Raw genomic sequence first — 25,663 nt, 5'->3', positions numbered from 1 at the left:
TTGGTGCTTTATACCTCCATAATTTTGTCAGGTGGCTATGGCTCTGAATGAAACGATCTTTAACGAGCACATCGTACAGAGATGAGACAAAAAAAGGAGCCATCTGATTTCAAAGACCATATAAGTCTACCAGGCTTTCTAAGCAAAAAGTAGAAATTGTATAAGGAAGCCAATAAAGAGGTATAGTTGTTCGCCACCCCTTGGTCAACTCTTCGCATATTCACCATCACATTACATAGGGGATTCTCTCTATCTGAAGAGATAAAATTGGCTATCACCTCCTGTTTTTAAACAGATCTTGCATAGACATCAGGGTACATAAGTTTAAGGGGATAGTCCCCTATCCATTTGACAAGCCAGAATCTAGTGGCTCTTCCATCTCCCACCAGCATCCTAGTGTAAGATAGGAAAAAATTGTGAACTCGATTGATGTCCTACCAGATTGGTGAAAGAGTAGAGAGTCTCGAGCAGCATCTAGTAATGAAGCCATCAGGATCACGACCATACTTCCCAAAGATGACTTGGTCCCAAAGTTGATCCTATTAGGTAGCAAGCCAGCACCACCATTTAGTTCCTTTGAACTTCAGCCGCATGCCAGTCATCATCTTTGCCACACGGTCCTTGGCTATGGCCTTCTTATGCTTCTGCAAACCAGTTAGCATCCTTAGGGTTAAGGTCTTCCTCTTCAGAAGAGGATTTAGTGATCGGCACCGGTGGAATCTTAGGAACATCTGGAATAGAGACCAGAAGCAAGCCCTTAAGGATTCTTCAAAGTAAGACAGCTCCAGGCATTTCTATCTTCCCATTGGGAGAGAGGAAAATAAAAAATATTTTCAAGGGCAAGGGATGGATTAGAAACAACAATGTCTTTCTTCTCCTGAACAAATCCTATATCAAGACATCTGTGATTTTTTTCTTAGAAAAAAGAAAGAAAGAGATATATGTGATTTTGTCAAAGATTTTTTTTTTTTTTTGAGCTCTGAAACATTGAACCTGATTTTTGTAGATTTTTATTTTTTTAGGTTGTAAACCTTGAACCTGATTTTTCAGCTTGATCATTTGGGTTTGGAGGTTTTATATCTTAGTTTTGTTGATTGAGACCTTTGTTTATATGGGTAACAGTTTTAGCGAATGTGCCAATATGAATTTTTATTGCAATGGTTCATGTGAAACATATAGCTTTTCTCTTGTGGGTACAAATTGGATGTTTAATTGTCCATGGAATATTGTCTCGTATCTTTTTAATCAATATTTGATTAATTTGAGGACCAAGGGTTTTGATTACCATTGATTCAGCTTATCAACGTATCCTTCATCATGTATAGTAATGTTTTTTTTTTTTTTTCTAAATTTTTTTTTCTTCTTCTTTGTGTATATTATTGATCGATGAGTGGTAGATGGTAGGACAAAGATCATGGATACAAATAGCTGTGGAAGAATCAAACCGTAAACTTTGAGAGTAACAAAATTATATGGAACCTAATTTTTGTAGTGGGGACTTTAAATAGGATTATAAAGAATGGATTGTGGGTTTTTTTTTTTTTTTTTTTTGAATTTTCTGGTTATGGGCTTGATGCGCTTGTCAAAAAATGCAAACGAGATTTCCCTTTCCTGGAACTGTTGGAGATAAATACGAGTTTTGGGTATGCTCTATGTCATCATAATGTCGTATTTCCAATAGAAGATAAAACATTTCTTATACGATGATGCTCAATTGTTGGTTTTCTCCTTGCTTCTATATAATCCCTTATATTTATTGGCTTTCTCCTCGCAAAGCTTCCATTGGTTAAAATAAAGGTAATTTTTGTGTGGGAATTTTGATCTAGAAATTGATTTTCCTTCTAACCATGGAGGCAACCATTGAGGATCATCCTTTATGGTATGGTGCCAATACAGAAGAAATTGATATTACTATCAAGGTATTAAGCGTATCAGAATTGATAGCATTTGTATGGAAGTTATTGTATCTTTCTCTCTATATAAGACTTTAATATAGTAACATACCATAGATTTCTAATAATTTTTTAATAATCATTTGAATGACAACAGACACCCATGAAAAGTCTATATGCACCAATGGAATCATAGGTAAAAGGAAGCAATAATGATGGTTCTAAAGAGGTCACTGTTATAAAGATGGAGCAACGCAAGACAACAAATGTGAGATTTTTTTGGGCACCCCCATTTTTTGTATCTTAACTTCTTATTCATATTTTGGATGTAAAACATTGTTTTGAGCCCTTTTATGGGGATTTTGTATAGAGCAACCTATTTGTGGGCTACATGATACTTGTATTTTATTTACTCTTTATATTAATATAACAATTAACGCATTAAAAAGAAGGAAAATTTTCATATAGAACCCTAATTCTTCATATTATTTCATTGTAGACCCTCATTCCATTTTTCTTTCAAGCGGCATAAGGAAACCCCTGAAGATTTCACCATATCCCCTCATCTATTCTCCCCCGCTTTTATTGACTTTTGATGATAAACTTTAACCCCAAAAAATCTTTTTATACCATTTTAACTCAAAAACTTTTTTAATGGGTGAAAAGGGAAAAAAAGGGTTAAAAAAGTTTTTAGGTTGAAATGGTATAAATTTTTTGTTAGGGCTAATTTTTATGGGCAAAAGTCAATTAAAGAGTGAGATAAAAGATGAAAGGGTGCAGTGAAATCTTTAGGGGTTTTCGAATGACACTTGAAAGGAAAACAGAATGAGGGTCTACCATGAAATAATATGAGGAATTAGGGTTCTATATGAAATTTTCTCTAAAAGAACTTTGGGTATGCGTGTTAAACTTCAATGATGTACTTCAGCCTTCATCATCGCTTTTTATGTTGCTCAATGATGAAATTGCATCTTTTCATAATGAGAATAAAATCCACATGAGAGAGAGACAGATAATGTTATATAGCAAAACCCATCTTTAGGAAAGCGTAAAAACCACATTGATAGTGCTAAATTGCATTATAAATGAATTTCATTAATTTATATTCAAGGAATATATCAGAAAGCTTATAAATATCAGAAAGCTTATAGATTTGGTGAGAACAAATGTCTGAAGAATAAATAAATAAGCTTATAAATATTAGAAAGCTTACGGATTTGGATGAGAAAAAATATTTTGAAAATAAAAAAATGTACCATGAAAAGATCCAAAATTTTAAGTTGGTCTATTTGTAGGTTATATTTAGATTTGATTGCAAGCCATGTTGATTTTTTCTTAACTGAGGACAATGATGACATGCATAGTAGTCCTCGTGGGGATGATGTACCTTCCAACATCAAATTCCTCCTAACACACGTATTTATCTTAAGGATGCAAATCCAAAATGAGTGACAAAGAAGAACACATACTAATTGGGGAGTGTTATTTAGTTATTTTATTTTATTTTTATTTAAGCAATGCCTTGAATATTTCTTGGACCCAAATGCAAAGTCTGAATCTATAATGTTATGGTCCCTGGTTTCCTCTCGTGCAAATGTCATTAATTTCATATCTAGATCAAACGATTGTCAAAAGAATATTACGAAAAACTATTCCATATGCACATTCAGTTGACCACAATCTGGGTATCTAAGACTTCTAAGTGTGGATCATTAATTGAATTAATTGTTGAATTTATCTTACAAAAACCATAGAGAAGATATACAGAAGAAACAATTCCTTCATAGAGATTGTCACAAGGCATGCTACATAAAAAATAAAAATCCTTGTTTAAAATTGAGAACAAAGAGCACCCATGTATACAAATTGATACGATGTTTCACATCCCGAATGTATTTCTTTGGAATACAATGATCAATCGTTATTACATTGGTAACACCCCCATGCATCCATGAATTTATACAAATAATTTCTCGCTAAAAGTTTCTTCGACAGAAAATTACACTTCCGCTCTGAACATAGAACCTATGGGGAGCTTGAGCTTATCTCACAAGGCTTAAGACCTAATGTCCAATTATCGAGAATGGTTCCAAATCCAACTTCCATCTTCAAACCCATCATCAAACCGAGTTGTTGCTATTGCTTGCAGCTAGATCTTTGGATTTGGCCACACGATGCTCTAATTAATTAATATAAGAAAATTCATTTGAAAACATTGCCAACATATACAAAATAAAAAAACTATGATTTCTTCTCTAGTTCCCACAATGTAGCTGGCTAATCTAAAGGGTTAGAGCTAATCAAGGAACAAGCGACAAGAAATGATCATCAATCACACAACACAGAGCCCAACAATATCAACAACAATTCAATCTCATCAGATTCAATCAAAATTATGCTGCTTTTGAGAACCAACATATACAAAACAAGAAGACTATGATTTCTTTTCTTTACAAAAATCAGATTCAAGGCTAAGTTTGTTACTCTTAAAGTTTACTGCTTGATTCTTCAACAACTATTTGTAGGTCCATGGTATCCCTAAACTTTGTTCTACCATCTCCCATTCCCTGATCAACAATATACACTAAAAGATAAAAATAAACCTTTACTACACCTGATAAGGGATAAATTGATAAGCTAAATCAATGGTAATCAGAACCCTCGCTCATCAAATTAATCTAATACAGATTTTGTTTTCCATGTACAATTAAACATACAATTGGACTTAGACAATTTGCAGTCACAAGAGAAAAGCTAAATGTTATGGCATGAACCATTGCAACAAAAATTCATACTAACATGTCATCAAAACTATTATCCATATAAAGAAAGGTGCCAATCAACAAAACTAAGATAAAACATGGAAACCCAAATGATCAAGCCGAAAAAATCAGGTCGTAGGGTTTACAACCTAAAAATTCAAAAAAAAAAAAAAAATCCACAAAAATCAGATACAGGGTTTCACAAATCAAATAAAAAATCACACATATCTTGATATAGAGTTCATTTTTTGGACAAGGAAGCTCACAAAATCTACGACATAAAAAAATGAAATAAAATAAAACCACAACTCATTGGTTACACACTAAAAAAATATGACTGGGGCTTTTTTATACCTTATAAAGAAAATCATTTATTTTTTACCTAAAATACATTGATTTCCAGTAAGGATAATTAATAAAAACAAAATCATTTTTTTTTAACCAGGAGCTCATGAAACCTACAACCTAAAAATTCAAAAAAATAAAAATCCACAACCGATTCGTTGCAACCCAAAATCGGGGGATTAGATTTTCATAACTTAAAAAAAAATTCGACTTTCTCACAAAAAAAAAAAAATTTGGAAGGAATCAACATACTTGATTTTGATTTTGATTTTGTTGTTTTATTTGCTCTTTGATTTGTTAGCTGAAGAAATCCTGAGCCATTTTCTTGATCTTCAAATCCCATTCTTGGAAGGAATCAACTTTGATTTGTCGTTGATTTTGGGGAAGAATATGAGAAAGGTGTTTTTTTGTGGAGGCCTTGATGGGTTATTAGAAGAAGAAGAGAGAAACTGGAGGGGGAGAGAAGAAAAGGGTACAGAGCTCCTACGGGAAGAAGAGAGGGAGGAGGGTAGAGAGAGAAAGGCGGGAGAGAGAGAAAAGAGGGAAAGAGAGAGAGAAACTAAAAAGAAGCACGGCTAAAGAGGGAAGGAGTACGAGAGAGAGAGGGAAATTATTTTTTTAATGAAAAAGAGAGAGGGATTCAAATTTTTTTAAAGACATTTTTTTTTTTTTTAATTTTATGATTATTTTGGTATAACCATATTGGGATGCCTCTTCTTTATAGACAAGACCTCCCTTAAGTAATGCCAAAAATCCATGATTGAAACTGGACTGTCTATTCTCAATGTTATTGGTGGCCACATTAACATTGCCACCAGCAACGGCCAGCCTTATTGCCATCAAATTATTAAAATTGAGATGTCAGTGATGATGTTGAGGCAAAGTCATTACAGATTATGTAATAGGCGACTCCCTTCATTATGAGTGATGTGATCTTGGGCAGTAGCATGTCAGATGGCTAATGATCGGCAATGCTTACTTGGGATCGGTATGGGTATTGTTTGTCGTGGATCCAACATTGTTACTACCATCGCCAGCATAATGATGGCTACTTTCTATTGCGATTCAAGTATTTTAAGGTCTGACATGTGGGTGGGAGTATGGACCAACGAGAGACTGGCGTTGCTAGTCATGTCGTAATTGCTACTACCCCTATCGTAGTGTAATCATGAGCTTCTGCAGTTGCATTTCGAGGCCCAACATCTAGTTTGTAGGCCCATAATTTGAACTACCATTTTCATGATGTCACTCCTACCAGCAATGACATTGGGGGTCCTAATCCTATCCGTATAGCCCATATGGTGATGTTGCCACCCCCTGCACTGGCGTCGCCAGTCATGGTGTTGAAGTCTGGTAGCTCACTTGGCTATTTCGGAGTGTTCTTGGAAGCTATTGCGGTGTTGCTAGCATTGCTACCCCCAGAGCTGGCATTGCTACCCTTAGAGCTGGCGCTACTAGTCATGGTGCTGGCTCCTGGAAGCTAGATGGGCCATGTTTCAATCATGGTGTTGGCTCCTAGAAGCTAGATGGGTCATTGGAGCTGGCGTTGCCAATCATGGTGTTGGCTCCTGGAAGCTAGATGGCCCCAAGAGCTGGAGCTACTGGTCTTGGTGCTGGCTCCTAGAAGCTAGATGGCCCATATTTCAATCATGGTGTTGGCTCCTAGAAGCTAGATGGGTCATCGGAGCTAGTATTGCCAATCATGGTGTTGGCTCCTAGAAGCTAGATGGGTCATCTCAGATTGTTTCAATCATCGTGTTGGCTCCTAAAAGCTAGATGGGTCATCTCAGACTGTTTCTTCTAGATTTTCTGGTGCATTATGATAGCTCATGACTTGTTCGCGGGTTAAGGTGTTAGTTTTTGGGGTTTTGGGTGGTCCTAGGGTTCATGGTGGATATTATGGGGTCATTCGGTTAATGCATTATGATAGTTCTTGACTTGTTCACGGGTTAAGGTGCTAGCAGTTTTTGGGGCTTTGGATGGTCCTAATGTTCATGGTGGATATTATGGGGTCATTTGGTTTGTGCATTATGATAGTTCTTGACTTGTTCGCGGGTTAAGGGGCTAGTTTTTGGGGCTTTGGGTGGTCTTAGGGTTCATGGTGGATATTATGGGGTCATTCGGTTTCCTGAAATTCCATCAGTCAAGAATGAGGTATCTACATAAGGTGGCATGAATACCTGAGCAATCAACCCAACATACAAGTGCTATGGGGCATGAATAGTTGAGCAATCCAACCAACAGACAAGTGCTCTCGACTGGGGTATCTACATAAGATGGCATGAATAGTTGAGCAATCAACCCAGCAGACAAGTGCTATGGGGTATCTACATAAGGTGGCATGAATAGTTGAGCAATCAACCCAGCAGACAAGTGCTACAAACTCAGTGAATCAGGTTATAGAGAAGGTCTCAATGAGTGAACAACATGAACTATCTAGTGCAACACTCAAATTAGCGGACAAGTGCTACAAACTCAGTTAATCAGGCTACAGAGAATGTCTCAATGAGTGAACCACATGAACAGTGAACACTCAAATTATAGCAACAAAAATTACCTCTATAGAGAAGGTCTCAATGAGTGTACCACATGAACTATCTAGTGCAACACTCAAATTAGCAGACAAGTGCTACACACTCAGTGAACAAGAATAACTCCAAAAGCTTATCGGTTAATTGAGTGGATCTTACATGTCAACCCACTTCCCAACCACTTATTGCCATCATTGCTGTTGGAGCCCATTTTATATGGCTTTTACGTCCCACATCTCTTCGATGTGTGACAATTCTCATAGCCCAATTGTCACATTGAATAAACATATAGATTAATATTTAAGTAGGGATGACTGGGCCATCAATAAGAGGAATAAGAGGGGTGTGCGTCGGTATTAAATTACATGATAAATTTACTTTACAAAAAAAAATTAAATTTACTTAACAAAACATCAAAATAAATAGACTAATACTATTAGGCTATTATCTCATTGGATTATTTCATTATATGATTAATATTAGCTATTAGCTAATTAAAATTTAAAAAAATAATAACTCATATGATATTAATAAAAGCCAAAAATAATACTAATATTAATTTATTGAATATTATAAAAAAATAGTCTATGGGATATTCAAGAGAGAAAAATAACACTAACTTATACCATGTAAAAATTTATTTTTTAAGTTACTTTATCAATTACCGCACATTGCAAGTATGAATTTATTTATTTATTTTTTAATTTTATTAAAATATGATTGTAAATTTATATTTTTAAATTCTATATTTCTATCAACACTAATTATTATATATTAGATTTATTTATTTGTGAGGGTCATACCCTTATTTTTTTAATCACGTTTATTAATCACGTTTTTTTAATCACGTTTATTATAGTATTGTAATTAATAATTATACTAATTACAAGTCTTATATTTATTTATTAATTTATTTACATTATAAATTAAGCAACGCATTATTTTTTGTTATAATTGTAAATTAATTTTTTTAAATTAGATGATATTGTAAGATAAATTTCAAATTTATTCTTATTTGTATAGTAAAATGCTGATGAAATAATAAAATACAAACCAATAATTCTAATTTCAATGTATAATATTGTATTTAGTTAGGTTTTAATAAATATTTGATGAGAATTTTCATACAGAAAAAGAACATCTCAATATTCACATATTGATGCAAAAAAATAAAATTTATTAATGTAGTACCCTCATTTTTTATTGGGTTCGAAAACGATAACATTTATAATAATTCTTTTGAATCTTTTTTAAGGCCGAATTCGACCGATTCGGCTGATTCCCAATCCGAAATGTTGATTTACCGATCCACATGGGTTTAAACCGCTAGTTTAAAGTCAAATGGTGAGGACAATTATATTGTTTATGAATGTAATCAAGGTTTGATACGACATACAAAACATATATACAATGAAAAATTAAAAGGACAAGGTTTCTATACAACCATCTCCCATATTGTAGAAATATGGGCTTGGCTTTTTAAATATAATTTAATCTTAATTTTTAGAGAATATATAATCTTTAATATGGAGATCATGAATATGAAAAACCAAGAAATTTTGAAAACTAGAAATAATAATTATATTAAAAATACATTTGGACTGTTAGTTGCAATTGTTTTTAGATGGACCACCTATTTGCATCCGTCTGTAAGATGGATGCTTTATACCTCTTGACCGCATAAACAAATTTCCAAATAATTTTTTTTAAATAAACCAGATGAATTTATTTATTATATATAGGAAAACGTTTGTATAGAGCTAAAGCTCTAAACAATCAAATTAGAGCGCACCTCAAAAATTTCACTAAAAGATGTTGTTTTGATGGCCAAATATCCTCAAATTGATCATCTTGACATCAAGATGCATGTTCATGAGAAAAAATGGATTTCAAGTTTTGGAAATAGTATTTTGTAAAACATTTTTGGACCGTCAATTTTCAAGATATTTAAGTTCTCATAGATCTGCTCGATCTACACTATTTTTGAAACTCTAAATTTTATAATTAAAATAAAAATATATTTTAAGGCTATCACAAAGATTTCAAGTATTGAAACCACATTTCTCAACTCTATTTGAAGGTGTGTTTTACTTTGATTGTTTAGAACCTCAGCTCTATACAAGGTGTATGATATATAATTGAATGCGGTTTGTATAGAGCCTAGGTTCTAAACAATCAAATCAAAGCCTACCTCAAAAAATTCATTAGAAAAGGTTGTTTTGAGGCTCAAATATCTTGAATTGATCATCTCAACGTCAAGATGCATGGACATGTGAAAAAAATAGATTTCAAGCTTTAGAAATTATATTTTGCAATATATTTGTAGATCGTCAATTTTCAATATTTTCAAATTTTCATATATCTTTTGAATTTCAAGTTTTGGAAATAGTATATTTTCAAGTTTTGAAAATAGTATATTTTGTAATATATTTTTAGATCGTCAACTTTCAATATTTTCTAATTTTCATATATCTATTTTCTAGTTTTCATATATCTTTTGATCGAGACTGTTTTATAAGCTTTCAATTTTACAAATAAATATAAAAATATATTTTAAGGCTATCACTTTCCAGTAGTTGAACCACATTTCTCGGCACGAGGGTAGGCTCGGATTTGATTGTTTAGAGCCTAAGCTCTATACAAATCGCACCCTTTTTATTATAACCGACTCAAGCTCTCTCTCTACATCGACTCTGAAATCAGTCTCAGATTTGCAAAGCCCAGTTATGTTATCGCCCTAAATTCGATTTATACTTGTTAATGGATTGGGGAATTCCTGCTGGTTTTTTTGGGTTCATTCTTTACATCTGGTTTCGACTTTGATTTTGGGGATTGAGTTTCCCTCATTTATTAAATGGTTTTCTGAATGCCTGCTGGTTTTCTTTGCTTCTCGGTGGAATTTATTTTGGTCTTGTGTGGTTTTGGGATTAGGTTTTCCCCATTTCGAGAATAATTTTGGGAATGCCTGGGGTATTAGCTGCTTCTCAATGGGTTTCAATTTTGGCTTCCTTAATCAAAGCATATTTGGACGAATGGTTCGGTGAATTCCAATGGTTTTTTTTTGCTAATGGATCCCCATTTTGTTTTTGTTAATTGAGTTACTTTTTTTCTTATAATAGTTGCTAATGGATTTACTATTTTCTGATGGCTTTTTGCTAGTAGATTTCAATTATGGTTTTGTATTGGATAAAGGAGCTGTTTTCTTCTTAGTCTTCTCTTTTGTTTTTTTTTTGGGTGAATGGATGGATCAGTAACAAACAAATTTTTTTTTGGTGGTATTTGAGCCTTCATTTTTGGATTTTATTTCTTTTGGTTTTATTGGCAATGTAGCATGCCATTTTTCTCTTGGATTTTGTTTGAAAATTTGTGTATCACATTTTATGTAAATAGATGGGCCCAATATGAATCAACAAGTACATGGAATGTTAAGCTTTTCTCTTCTACGCAATTAACTCGTGTTTGTTGTGCTTTTCTTTTCATTATATGGTAATCCTGTGAAATTGACGGCGCACTGTGAATTTGTTTGTTGGGTGACATGAATGTTGGTCATAAAAAGCTGAGATGTCTGCTTTGTTATTTCTTATTTCATTTTCTTGTAATACCATTGGGCACTTTCATAATTTAGCTTTTATGAGAATCCTCATCCTGTAAATACTACTATGCTACTTTAATTTGGGTTTAATTCCTCACTTGTGTTTCGAGGGATTTCCCATTATATCTTGGTTTCTAATTGTATTGGAATTGTTGTTTTTGTGATAACATTTCAGGAATTATTGTCATGGTAACATAAACAATGGTTTGACATTATACAGAATATACCAAATTCTGATATAGCAATATAAATGTGATAGAATTAATTTTAATTGTCCTCCAAATAGACCCACAAAAGTATGACTTTGTGTTACTTCTTCCTTGTCACTAGATCGCTTCCTCAAGATATAGCATCAACCTGAGCCCTATCACTTTGGTAAACCATACATTCCTCTTCATCCTTCTCCAAAACTACCTAGTTTAGGGTCACCCTCCAAAACCAGGGCTATTCCAAAAGCAAAAATGGGGTCATTGACGCTTCCTCCCTGAAAATGCCCCATCATCATCATTCTTGACATCATGAGAAACCGTAGAATTTCTTGAACCCAATTAGGGCTTCTAATCCATTCCATTCTCTTCCAATGTTGGTCTCCGTGGCCATAGAATGGCAGATCCTCTCAAATCATTATTAACAAAAGCGGGAATTATACTCGATGTGCTGGCGCAATATGGACCTCTGCCGCCACAAGCTCGCCTGCGTTCCCTTTGGTGGTCCCATCGCGGCCTTGCATAATGAGTCAAAGATCATTCAGCTCCTCTCAGAGCCTACCTGCTGAAAGCTCCAAATCTTCAATGTTGTTGGTGTCCCCTTTGCGTCTACTGTCCGGGACCGTCTTGGGGATTGCCTCATTGCCATTGCATGGATTGACCATCAAGCTCTCACTTGTCTCGTCCAGGATGACACCCTCTTCTTTTATAACATCCATGCACGCATCCTAGAACTTTCCCTCTCTATGGACAGAGAGTGCAGGGAAGCGGAATGTGGTTGTGTATTTTGGAGCAATGGGTGGTTTGCCTTACTGAGGGCTTTTTGGTCTTTTGTGTGTCAGATTTGAAGGATCTGTGGCCATGCAAGTTTGCAGACCCGGGTCTGGAACTGTCTATGGCAGTGATAGAGCCAAAACATACAATGTTAGTGAATGGGGAGGTTGTTGAGGTCAGTGTTCCAAAAAGCGGACCGCCCAGCACTTGGGCGGCTGCCTAGGCGGATCTGGGGGCCTGGGTGCATCGCTCAGGCTTAGGAGCATTGCCCAGGCCTAGGCGCCCTAAAAAAGTAGTGGTTTCTAGGCGCCTGCTTAGGCGCCCAGGAAACCTCTTAGGCGGCCTCCCAGCGCCCCGCCCAGAGGCAGAAATTGCTTTCGGTGGGAGCATATTTTGTCTAGTTTTTTGATACTAAAGGGCCTAAAACCCCGTTTTAGGTTCATTTGAAACCTAAACTTATTGGAGCCCATTTTATAGAGAGAGATCCTCCAAAAGCTACTTTTTTGGTGATTTCTTTGGGATCGAAGGGTTTCTCAAAGTTATGAGAAATTGATCAAAACATCACCCATTGATATTAGATTTAATTTTTGATGTTTTATAAATCTATTGGGGGGGATTTTGAGTCAGAAGCATCTTTGAGGTGAAAGTTTGGAGATTGAGCAATCAAACTCAAAGTAAGTGATTTTTTTTATTGCTTGTATAATTGCATTATTTTGAGATGTCTTCTTCGAGATCTAATAGGAGTGGTGATCCCGGTTGAAAATATGGCTACAACCCAGATCCTAATGATAAAAATTACATAAGATGCAATTTTTGTGAGAATGATACAAAATGGGGCATTAACCGGTTCAAGAAACATCCCCCTGGTATCAAGGGGGATGTTGCCCCATGTAAAAAGACTCTTGATGCTATTAAAGACGAAATAACCAATTTTTTGAATATGATAAAAATGAAAAAGATGGGAGATTCGCTTTCATAGTGGAGATTAGGTCTGGGGTTCGAGTCAATTATGATGATGATGAGGATGGGATTGGGGAGAGATCTCAAGAGGTAGAAGTAGAACAATCCATTATTAGGGGAAAGGGAAAGGAGTTGTAATTGCTTCTGGTTCTAGTTCTCAGAGTAAGAAACCTCGGTTTAGGGGCCCTATGGATAGTGTTTTGCCTCTGCCTGACCCTGAGGTTGCAGGAGAGAAATCAAAAAAGCAAACCACCATTGAAAATAGAATGAAGAAGGAACAGAGAGATAAAGCTGCTTATTATCTTGCTGCATGGGTTTATGAGGCGAGCATTCCTTTCAATACCGCTCGCTTAAGCAGTTTCTATGCCCATGGTAGAGGCAAATGGCAATTTGGGCTTGGGATGAAACCCCCAACCCCATATGAGCTTTCGGAGCCTCTTTTGAAAAAGGCGGTGAGTGTCACGAAGGAAGCTGTAGAAGTTAAGAAGGATGCATAGGCTCAGTATGGGGTTTCTATTATGACTGATGCTTGGAGTGATAGGAAGAGAAGAAGTCTGATGAATTTACTTGTGAATTGTCCTTTAGGGACTATTTTTTTGAGGTCTATTGATGCCTCTGATCATATCCATGATGCCCATTACATATTCCAAGTTTTAGAGAAGGGAATCAAGGAGGTTGGGGAGCATCATGTTGTACAGATTGTCACAGACAATGCTGCTCCTAATGTTGTTGCAGCTAATTTGTTGCGCATAGCTTATCCTAGAATCTTTTGGGCACCATATGTAGCACATTGTATAGACCTCATGCTTGAGGCTCTTAACGGTTTAACCGAGATATCAGGTGCAGTGAAGAAGGCAAAGTCAGTTACAAATTTCATTTATAGCCACCATCTCACCCTCAATATGATACGTGTATTTACAAAGAAGAAAGATATTATGAGGCCTGGGGTCACTAGATTTGCGACCTGTTACTTATGCCTAGATAGCATACATTTGAGGAGAGTGCAGTTGAGGCAGATGTTTACCTCGGATGGCTAGAGAGCATGCAAGTGGTCCAAGGATTAGGTTGGGAAGAAGGTAAGAGATGTTATCCTTTTGAAGGCTTTTTGGCGAGGGGTGTAGGGCGCTCTTAAGGTATTTTTGGCTCTTGTCAAAGTCCTTCGCATGGTTGATAGTGACAAGCCTTCTATGGGCTATCTATATGAGGCTATGGAGAAATGCAAAAGAGAGAGTCCAAAATTTTGATGATGATAAGAACTGTTACAAGCCTTTTTGGGAGATTATTGATGAGAAGTGGGATAGGCAGCTACATTGGCCATTGCATGCAGCTGATTATTATTTGAGCCCAACTTTTTTTTATGTTGACAAGGATATACACACAAATGACACAATTATGACTGGATTTAATAAGTGTGTAGATGTGTTAGTCCCTGATCCTGATATCCAGGATATTATATGCGCTAATGAGCTGATAAATTACAAGTGCTCATTAAAGTCTTTTGGGAGTCCAATGGCGATGAGGCAAATGACCAAAATTGATCCAGGTAGTAATAATATTCTTCAGTACATCAAGTTCAAGTAATCAACTTTCATTTTTATAATTTTATTAGTTATTTATGATTTCATTCTATATCTTTGCAGCCAATTGGTGGAGCCAACATAGGTATAGTTCTCCAAATTTACAAAAGTTGGCCATTCGGATCTTAAACCTAACGCTTCCTCATCCGGTTGTAAGCGCAATTGGAGTACTTTTGAAAGGGTAAGGCCGTAAGGGTAATTTGTATAATTGTATTCATAATACATGAACCATAGATTTTAATTAGTTTCATTAGATTTTGTTAGATTCATACAAAGAAAAGGAACATGCTTGAATCAAAGAGGCTCAATGACCTAGTCTATGTTATGTATAATCGATTCTTAAAGGACAGGTTTGCTAAGAGAGATAAGAGAGATCCCATCAGATAAAAAATATGGACAATGCTATGGCGTGGTTAGTTGATGATGATGAGGTCGAGGGGCATGAAGGACTGACATGGGACATGGTCATGGATGCTTTAGGGACATTAGCTGACCCCCTTTGAACCACTAGATCTTTTGCACAGAGAACGAAGGTGGAGGAGGAAGAAGGGGCAAATTCAGAAGAGACAGATGAGGATGACCAATATGTTGAGGAGGGTGACAACTTCGATGAATATGGTGCCAATGCAGCTGACCCTAATTTTTCTGATGATGAATGATGAATGTTGAATAATTATTAAACTTTGAACTTTGATTGAACTATGAATGATAAATTTTAAATTTTAATTGGATATGGATTATGGATCGATTTATGGTTATGCTTGTGGAGTGTGTGCTAATGTGTAGTATACTTTGAATTCTGATGTGCCCTAGATACCTAATTCTTATATTTTATACAATAAATAACTGTAAAATCCTTTTTGGATTCAATTGGACCGCCCAGGTTTTAGGTGCCCACTTAGGTGCTGAGCGGCCTTGATCCCCCAGGCCGCCTAGGACCCGCCGAGCGCTTTTTGAAACATTGGTTGAGCTTTAAAGGAGATGAGATCACCCTCCAAAAATCTCAAGTATTGAAAAGGGAGCATCATTGGACTGTAGATCGCAGAGAGTCAGGGCTTTTCCAGAATGATTGAGAAAACTTTTGTTTCGCTATATCTCTCTATGGCCTTGAAACCCTAACTTATAGAGGGATGGGAAGAGACCGTTCTCCAACGTTCGGCTTTCTTTCCTGGAATATCTGAAAAGTGACCCTCAATACCTGAGAGATAGGGAGTTATCCACAATCCGTTGGAAAAGGATTTTCTCTCTCTAAAAAACCTTTTAAAGATAGATACTAATTAATACATAATATTTTTTAAAAAATCATTAATTAGATAAAAAAAATATGTGGCACATGTGAAGGCCCATGGTCACCTACACGTACCAGCATCTCTCAGTTGGCCATGTGGACCTAATACATTGAAATATCAAAAAGCCTATACCACTTAATGGGTTTAATCTTTATAAGTATATAATTGTCATGAGGATTTTCACGCTAGTACGATTATCCATCTCATGACACAAAAATCATCCACTGTCATGCCATGGGGTTTTCGTGGTAATGCGGCTTTTCCTCTCATGACCAAGACATCAAAGGAAAATATCCCTTTTGAGAGCTCTTGACTTAGATGTTCGTAAATCCTATCAAAGTTCCATGCTTTGAAAATATTTCTGCACTTAATTTCTTTGTCAAAGGTTTTGCAATTGCCAATTATATCTAGTGATGGCAAATAACTCACAATTATTTCATTCTTTTCAATAATATCATAAATATAATGATAATCAATTTCAATGTGCTTACCCTTAGAACTATAGGCTCCCAAGGTTTCAAAAAACGCTAGGCAGCCCCTATGCGCCCTGCCTGGCGCCCAAAGCCTCGGGCGCCCTGTGGGTCAAATTCTTAGCATTTTGTTATATATTTGCTATCCAAATGCACATATATGCATATATTTATGTCAAATTTTGTAATTTATTCCATTTGAAAATATCAAAAGTTCGCAACATACATTTTTATATACAAACATATCACATATCTCAGGTTGAGAATAAACTTATTCAAAATTTCAAACCATACAATACATTTAAAAGTCTAATAGGGTATTGCAAAGTCTCCAACTCTCATATTATCCATATTCCATATCCATAAAATAAACCATAATACAATCCAAGTTTCCAACTCTTCAAGTCTTCAACAAACTGACTTCCAAAACTATAAAAAACTTGTAAACCACACAACAAAATAGTCCAAAAAGGCAAAAAAAGTGTAAACCACATAACAAAATAAAAATAGTCCAAATGTCTAAAGCCCAAACTAAGATGATGCAATAAAGTTATTACAAAAGAAGAGAGAAGACATCAATAAGAATCAGAATCATCATCTTCATTGCTTTCATCTACATCAGAATCATCACCCTCTTCAACATATTCTTCTTGTTCCAGAGATTCTTCTGAATCTACCTCCTCTTCCTCTATTTCCCTTTGTGAAGTACCAGCAAAAGAAGTTGCTCAAGTGGCCCTCCTAGGATCAGAAGCTTGCCCCGAAGCCTCCTCGACCATTTCCCATGTCACCTCCCCAGGGAAGATCTCCTCAGTACAGGGTCACTAACTAGCCAATTTGAAGCATTCTCCGTGCCTTTCGAAGAGATAGGATCCTTCTTTGGCTGGTTTTTCTTCTGCTTGAGCCTTTGTTTTTTCCAAGTCATTGAGCTTCTTTTGCTCAAGCCTATTTCTTCTCTTGGTATGCACCTATAAGGAAAAATGCATAAGTAACTACTATGAGTCTATTTCTTCTCTTTGCTCAAGCCTATTTCTTCTCTTCGATGTTGGTTACCTCAATCGAGCTACGAATCAACTCAAAAGTCTTATAATGCCACCAATAGTACCCTAAAAATAATTTCAATGAGAAAATAATTTATTTTCAATCCACAAAAATACTTTCGATTATCAGAAATTACTTTAGATTCTCATAAATAAGTTTAAGAGATTGAGGATTTTTTTTTTTTTTTTTTTCATTTCGGGGGTTAAAAAATAAACCCTATAATGTTTTTATACAAACTTGGGGGTCAAAATGACCCTTTTGGGTGAATTTAAAAATAAAAAACGCCTTACGGCCCTGGGCGACCACCCAGGTACAACCGCTCGTGTAGGGCCGCTTGGGTTGAGGCGTGCGGTTTTTTTGTTCAGGCTGCCTAGGCACTGGGCGGACCTTTTTTTAAAACATTGTAAGCTCCATTTCTAATTGATGAGGTGGCCACTCGATTGTCACAAAAAAGTTTAACTGGTCCGTCGGCCATATCTAGGAGGTCACAATCACTCTTGTGAAAATATGCACAAACTTTTTGAAGTTATTCCTTTAGATTTCAAATCGGGTGGTTGTGAGCATGTCAGTGGCTAGACTCAAAGTTCAAAAAATATTTTTTGGACTTCATGACACACCCCAAGCCATCCAATTTGATATCTAATGGCTAGAAGTAATTGTGATGTCTTTGTAAGAAAGATAAATGGTCTCATAGTATACAATCTCCTTGAAATTTCAGTTTCTTTTCATCCGGTATTTATTCTTTATAACTATTTGTTTCTTTGTTGATCTCTTTTATGATTGAGCCTTTTTCACTCTATGTTACCATCATCAGCATCATCATCCAAGTTTTATCCCAATATTTGGGATTGGCTCCATGAATCCTTTTCCTCCATTCTCTCATAACATAGGTTCGGGATTCATGATAAAATGTGGTGAAGTTTTATGCTGGCTGTTTTCCTAATGCAACCATTCGTTTACCTGGGCTTGGGACTGGTCAAGGGAAAGTTTAAGGTCCTTATTCTTATTAGACCTCTTTTCACTCCATGTATAAGAGGAAATAATCCAACAAGGATTGTAATCCAACATGTTGACATCACTTCTGGGGTTTCTTCATGTTGTTATCAATGTGGAGCTAGCTCGTTTCAAAATTTACCAGTTTTAGTTACCAATTGGTCACTGGTTTATTTTATTTTTTAAAATTTTCAATTTCCACTACTTTGTGCATATTTTTCTTCTTCTCCATTTCAAGGTGTTTTCATAAAATGGAATAATTTCAAAAAGTTAGTCAACAACGAGTTTGAGTCTATTGTTTTTTTCCTTGCTAATATTTTGTGTTTCTTTATATGCTGATCTTGTTGAGAATCTGTGAAAGAAATTTCCTTAGTTAGGATTGTGTTCCATAATGTTAATTTTTTGGGTTTTTAAAACGTGGAATTAGTCTACTCCTGATGTACACTTTTTTTATAACTGATTGGTATCTAGATTTTATTACTGTTAATGTTCATTCACATTTTCCCCTTGTTTTATTAGATTAAGAATGATGAAGAGTCCAAATTGCTGGAGAAAGTTCAGTGTTCTCCTGGTTATATCGATTCCAATTTTCAATTTTCTGACACTCTTTTCTGTTTCGATTAATTCTTTCTCTGTGTTATTTCATAGAGTTACAAGATTTAGGGCAGAGAGGGAGTAGACCAAAATGTTGGAGCAATTGCTGATATTTACCAGGGGAGGGTTGATTCTCTGGACCTGCAAAGAGCTTGGCAATGCTCTTAAAGGATCACCCATCGATGCTCTTATCCGGTCTTGCCTCTTGGAGGAGCATTCTGGTGATTATTACTTCAATTACGATGCTGCAGGGGCCTCCTACACCCTCAAGTGGACCTTCCACAATGATCTCGGCCTCATATTTGTTGCAATTTACCAAAGGATTCTCCATCTCTTGTATGTGGATGACCTTTTATTCATGGTGAAGCGTGAGTTCTCCGAATTGTATCATCCGAAGAGGACATACTATGAAGATTTCGGTGACATATTTCGACAGCTTCAAAAGGAGGCAGAAGCAAGGGCTGAGGAAATGAGGAAATCGAAGCAACAGACAAAACCAGTTGAGTCATTGACCAAAAAAGAGGGTCAAAGTGCTAATAAGAAAAAAGGGGTTTTGCTGGCTGGGAAAGAGAAAGTTTCTAGCAAGGACAATGCATCAGAGGGGAATCATATTAATGGTCATAAATTAGAGAATAGGAACTCAAACGGGCATGAGTTGGGAACTAAGACAACTCATGCTGATGTAAAGAAGAGTGTTCCTGAATCTGAGGCATTTGATGTGAATAAGCTCCAAACACTGAGGTTTAAAGTAGGTAAGAAAACGGAAACAGTTAGTAAAGCTCCCAAAGTGGAGCAAACTAAAAAGACAACAAAGAAAAACAGAGTTTGGGACGATTCACCTTCAGAGTCAAAGTTGGATTTTACGGATCCTATGGATGGGAAAGGGACTGAGGCTGTAGTTATGGCAGATCAAGGTGAAAGCATGATGGATAGAGAAGAAATTGTGAGCAGTGATAGTGAGATTGACAATAATGAGGACGAGAGTGGTAAGCCTGACAACAAGAAGAGAGGATGGTTTTCATCTATGTTTCAAAGGTATGCTTCTTTATTTTGATTCTCTGAAGGTGTTGCAGAAACTTTTTTATAGTAATGTTGTTACTTTTTATTGTTATTATAAGAAACTCAACAATGGCCCATTTTTTTGATATTTTCCGTTTAATCCGTCTGTTGGAAAGGTGTTACACTCTATTTTATTGCAGCTTCTTTTTTTGGGGTTTAAATTCTAAGAACTCAACAATGGCCCATTTTCTGTTGACATTTTCCAACAAACTTATTTCATTGGATGAATATCCATTTTTTATGTCGTTGCAACTCTTCTGTTTGTTAGTTCTTAGAATATTGTTTTAGTGAAAAGATGTTGAGCTTTAGGTATTTCGAAATTGTTACTGCATGTGTGGTTATTAGTTTTGCTCACGTTTGTTGGGCTCAACTTTTTCCATTTGTTGTTGCGAGATAACCTGGAATAGGTGAGGTAGTTTGAGTCATTACCCTATTTTTGCCGGGAATCTCTGCACTCCTTGCTTCCATTGACTATTTCCTCTGTTAAAGTTATTTTAGTTTGATTTCATTGCTACTATCTCATCTTTTTATATTAGCTAGTAATGGATTATTTTCTTTTTAATTGCCTTTTCTTTCTCTCTCTTTCATGCTTTTTTTTTTTGTCAATTAGTAGTAAGTGAACAGTTCTCTTATGACCGTTGTTCTATCATTTCATAGATCAAAAACTTGCCTTATCCGAATCAGGACTAGGGGTCATGACCTTAGCAAGTCTCATAAAAATTATGTAAAATGGCAAGTGAGTAGTGACCGAATCGAAAGCTGTTATATTGAAATGACCCACTCAGTTGGTTTTGAACTTGCCTGAGTCCTACTTGTTCAATTCGGACAGGAAGTATGCTGAGTTTCAAACTGCCTATAGTTTTGAACTTTGGATCATTTAAACAAAACAACAAGGGCGTGCTTGTATACAAGGAGAGAGAGGAAAGCCTCAGCATTAGGATTCAGATGCACCACCAAACTCGCATGAATCTACTTTAGCATTTATTGAGAAAACTCTTATAAAGGGACCAAATCTGGCTTTGGTGGTGCATCATCATCATTAGAGCCTTTACCCCAAATAGTTGGGAAAAGTCTCTAATGATGATGCACCACCAAAGCCGGATTTGGTCCCTTTATGCGAGTTTTCTCGATCTAAAAGTAGATTCATAATTGTATGACTCCAACTATTAATGCACAAAATAATAAAGTAGAATGTGGCTATCAGCCTGTCAATAATGATTAACTACTACGGCGTAAATGACATATAAATACCCCTTATGACATAAGAATGGCACATGACGAATGATTAGCTTGTTTCCCAATCATAAGTTCTGCTCTGGTGAGCAGGTCGGGTGATCATAGGGATAAACTTGTAATGTTTTGATATCACCTTGAAGACCTATCTTCCGATAAAATATATCCAGTGATGGTACATTGGTGATCTTGGCATGGAAGATTGAAATCTAAATTGATTGATCTGTGACAATCTAAATACATGGAAATAGGACTACTGAGTCCCGTTGTCATTCAATGTTGTTCTGGCTCTTTTAAATTCCACAATGTTACATTTCTGGCACTTTCAGCATTTTGCATCACACACATAAGTGCAACACTTTGTCATTATTACTAACTGGCCAAAGTTGGCTTTGTTAAGTGTTGACATAGTTGGAGACTTATGTCACACATCATTTTCACATGTTGGTGTTTCGATTGTGGCTGTGGGTGCTACTTTCCCTTGAGAATCGCTTTGTGCTTTGTGGAGATGAGCTTTTTCCTATTGGGAGGTTGAGCACGCACTCACTCCATTTTTTTCTTAGTTTCATGTAAGGGATGAGGGACAGGTCCTGGTTCTTAGATGGACACACATGTCACGTTTTTTTCATTATTTAAATATGAATATGCTAGACTTAAAGCCCATGAACATAAATTATTAAACAGAAAAAGAAAAATGAAGGTCAAATTTTCAAAGCCCATCCTTGTAAAGTAGAACTATAAGTATCGTCAATTATTCAAATTCAATGCCGATTGTTATCATCTGAAAACATCCATTTCCTACATATTTTGTGATCTTAAGATTTTGTGATCTCAATATATGTCTTTTCATTTCTGTGATCTTGTCAGGTTTATGCATCTAGATATGCTTTTTTTCTTTTTACTTAAGATTTTTCTATAATGCACCCGTGTACTTCTTTTAATTTGTTCAAAACCAAAATTTCCATGGTCAAAGATTTAACCTGAAATGATGCAATCTTAATTTTGTTTCTCCCTCTCCCACTTAGTATTGTGGGGAAGACAGTTCTGGAGAAGTCTGATCTGGAACCCGCTTTAAAAGCACTCAAGGATCGGCTTATGACAAAAAATGTGGTATGTTAATGCAATCGTTATTTCAGTCAGTTTTCTAATGGTGGTCTCTCAGGAATCCTGAAAATACTTATAAGGGTAGAGAATGAGTGTGTTTCTATTATTGAATATGAAGGCTGAGGAAATAGCTGGGAAGCTTTGTGAATCTGTAGCGGCTAGTCTTGAAGGAAAGAAGCTGGGCTCGTTCACAAGGATATCTTTGACAGTTCAGGTTCGTCCAATTCTATTTCAATCTCATTTGACACCGCACATTTCTGATTTCTTTCTTAAATACTTGTCGAAATATCTAATGAATGCTTGCAAAGCTGCATGTTAAATTGACTGCAGGCTGCAATGGAAGAAGCTCTTCTGCGCATTTTGACTCCGAAACGTTCAGTTGACATTTTGAGGGAGGTTCATGCTGCTAAGGAGCAAGGAAAACCATATGTCGTGGTTTTTGTTGGGGTCAATGGAGTTGGAAAGTCCACCAATCTTGCCAAGGTAAAAGTCCATTATACTGTTTTCATGGTTTTGAATAATAATATGACCATTTGGACTGACTGAAAATGATCCTCTTTGTGATTCATTGATCACAAAATGCATGGCTCTTGCAGGTTGCGTATTGGCTTCTGCAGCATAACATCAGCGTGATGATGGCCGCCTGTGATACTTTTCGATCAGGTGCTGTTGAGCAACTCCGCACTCATGCTTGCAGACTCCAGGTATTACTTATTTCAATGGACTTTATGTGAATCTGATCAAGATTGCTTGAGTGTTGCGTTTTTTTTTTTTGTTATGGGGAAATTTTTTTACTTGTTAGATAAAGCACTTCTCCCAAAACTTATCAAATAAATAAATAAAAGCAAGACACTCCTTTCCCTGAGAAAACACACCAACACAGATGCATATGCTTGTCTAGCGGCACTTGCTCACTCTCCAGCCCAGCACACAAGAACAACACAAGAAGGGCTTGTGTAGCATGGTCCTGCAGATGCCTACACGTTTATCCCCTAAGGCGAAAGCGCTACTTAGGAGATTTGTTTCAATCTGAAATTTTGGGTTCCTCCTAGGGGTCTCCAGATTATTATAAAATAAGTGGATTTTGAATTGGGTGGTTTTTGTTTAATGTTATGGCCTTAATTTTTCTCGGGGACAAAAAGAGTGTGTTTAAACTTTTTTTTTTCTTTTTTAATGTGAGATCAGTCAATAGGTTGAGGACTTCACATATCCAAAACTTGGCGTCCTAAAAATTCTCTTAGACTGGGTTTTACCCTAGGGAATACTCCTTTGGTAGCATAGGATATTTTGGGAAATAAGAATTGAAACTTGTGGTCACCAGAGTCCTTTTTTGTCGGAGACAGGCATGTTGCAATGGAACCTCAAGATATGCTAATTGCTTGGCGAAAGGGTTATTAAAACTTTGAACTACTTGCTCGCCACATGTAAGCTCTTCTAATTCAATTGCCTTTGCAGATTCCTATATTTGAGAAAGGCTATGAGAAGGATCCTGCAGTTGTTGCAAAGGAAGCTATCCAAGAGGCCAGTCGCAATCATTCAGATGTTGTTCTTGTTGATACAGCTGGTCGAATGCAGGTAAAGAGTAATTGCCATTTATTTATGTAAATAAATGCTGTGGTACATGTTTTGGTTCTCAAAAGAGCTGTATTTGCAGGACAATGAGCCTTTGATGAGAGCGCTTTCCAAGCTTATCAATCTTAACAATCCTGACTTGGTTCTGTTTGTTGGAGAGGCACTTGTTGGAAATGATGCTGTAGACCAACTCTCAAAGTTTAATCAGGTTTTGCTTCCATTTCATTGATCTTTGATGCCATAAATTACCTGTTTTTTCACTCACTTTTCCATTAGACGAGTATTAAATGTGTTTGTTGATGGTTTATTGTACTTTGTGTAGAAATTAGCGGACCTCTCGACTTCGTCCAGTGCTACGCTAATAGATGGCATCCTCCTTACAAAATTTGATACAATTGATGATAAGGTACAAATGCATTTGCTGATTAGGCATCTTGCATTTTTTTTTGGGGGTAATCCAGTGGGGAAAACAGGCCCCTACTTTTTTTTCAAATAGTTCAAGAGATAGTATTTTAAAGGTGTTAGTGGGGTGTTATCAGTGAGAATGAAAACCACAACGTGGTGACTAGGGTGTGGGGTTGCTGCCATCACGACCCCAGCCACTATCCCATATTACATTTTTTTTTTCTTTGTATTATCTTTCTATGGCATTTGATTTTTTGGTTTGTGGTGCCCAGGTTGGAGCTGCACTTTCCATGGTTTATATTTCTGGAGCACCTGTGATGTTTGTTGGCTGTGGTCAGTCTTACACCGATCTCAAGAAGCTCAATGTCAAATCTATTGTCAAAACCCTTCTTAAGTGATGGATGAACTCATACTGCTCTCTCTCTCTTTCTCAAATTAGCAACTCCGCATACTTGCAATAGTGTCCTACTACTTTGGCCCCCAATGACCTCGTCCTGATGACTCTGGTGGTGAATTGATATATGTACAATATTTGTATTATTTATGATTTTGTTTGTGTGGCAATTTCACCTAGATACATTCAAAATTCATATTTTACCATCCTGATCATTTTTTTCTTTTGGGTAATTCAGTGGGAAAGACGGGCCTTTACCCGTTTTTTTGTAATATAGATTAGGAAAGTTATATTTTGAAGGTGTTAAATTGGAGGTGTCAGCTGTAGGAATGGATATTACGATGGGGTAACTGGGTGGGGGTATTCTACCATCCCAGATGCTTCCCTTACCATCCCGATCATTATTGTATGAAAACCCGTGATTTTAACTGATTCGGCTGTAACCTGTTGGTCTTTGTTACTCTGTAAAAGTCCAATACCTTCATCACGCACAGATAGAGATTAGATTCTGCTGGTGATCTACTTGGTAGAGGCGGTGAGTGGAGCCTCGTCCAGTCCAATGCAAGAACTAAATCGAGATGTACATAGATCAAAACCGGAATTTGACCTGTTGAACCAGTTTCATTTCAGTGCCGGTTTTGCATGTTCCATTGGAACATTTTGCTTAGACAGTTGAACTTAAATTCAATGTACTTTTCCAATTTATTGCTAATTTTTACAAGATTTCATTCTTCATTTCCATCCTTTTCATGTTGATTGCAAGGGAATTTTTTGTTGAAAGAAAAGGTACCAAAATTATCGTGTGACAACACATTATTTCACTTTACTTTTTTTTTGAGGGCAATGACCTTGTGAGACCTTTCTACATCCATG

At 36.3% G+C, this 25,663-nt stretch overlaps 1 protein-coding gene across 5 annotated transcripts; it reads left to right on the top strand.

Moving 5' to 3' along the window:
• The first annotated feature begins 10,196 nt into the window (after positions 1-10,196).
• On the top strand, positions 10,197-25,222 carry LOC18444416 (uncharacterized). 5 transcript variants are annotated; one of them, XM_088852614.1, is made up of 11 exons: positions 10,197-10,253; positions 14,703-14,820; positions 19,078-20,058; positions 22,341-22,425; positions 22,538-22,633; positions 22,750-22,902; positions 23,016-23,123; positions 23,875-23,994; positions 24,074-24,199; positions 24,314-24,397; positions 24,669-25,222. In XM_088852614.1, exons 3-11 carry the CDS (start codon positions 19,115-19,117, stop codon positions 24,792-24,794), a joined length of 1,842 nt encoding a protein of 613 aa, XP_088708740.1. In that variant the 5' UTR covers positions 10,197-10,253; positions 14,703-14,820; positions 19,078-19,114; the 3' UTR covers positions 24,795-25,222. The 5 variants fall into 5 exon arrangements, 4 of the variants coding, with proteins under 4 accessions (XP_088708740.1, XP_006854651.1, XP_011627131.1 ...); XM_006854589.4 differs by lacking the exon at positions 14,703-14,820; XM_011628829.3 differs by lacking the exon at positions 14,703-14,820 and having other exon boundaries at positions 10,197-10,565.
• Positions 25,223-25,663: the final 441 nt, after the last annotated feature.

Source organism: Amborella trichopoda, chromosome 11 (assembly GCF_054954075.1).
Source record: "Amborella trichopoda isolate Santa Cruz 75 chromosome 11, AtrichopodaSantaCruz75HAP2 v2.0, whole genome shotgun sequence".
NCBI lineage: Eukaryota > Viridiplantae > Streptophyta > Magnoliopsida > Amborellales > Amborellaceae > Amborella > Amborella trichopoda.
This window is presented reverse-complemented; position numbering and strand designations above follow the sequence as displayed.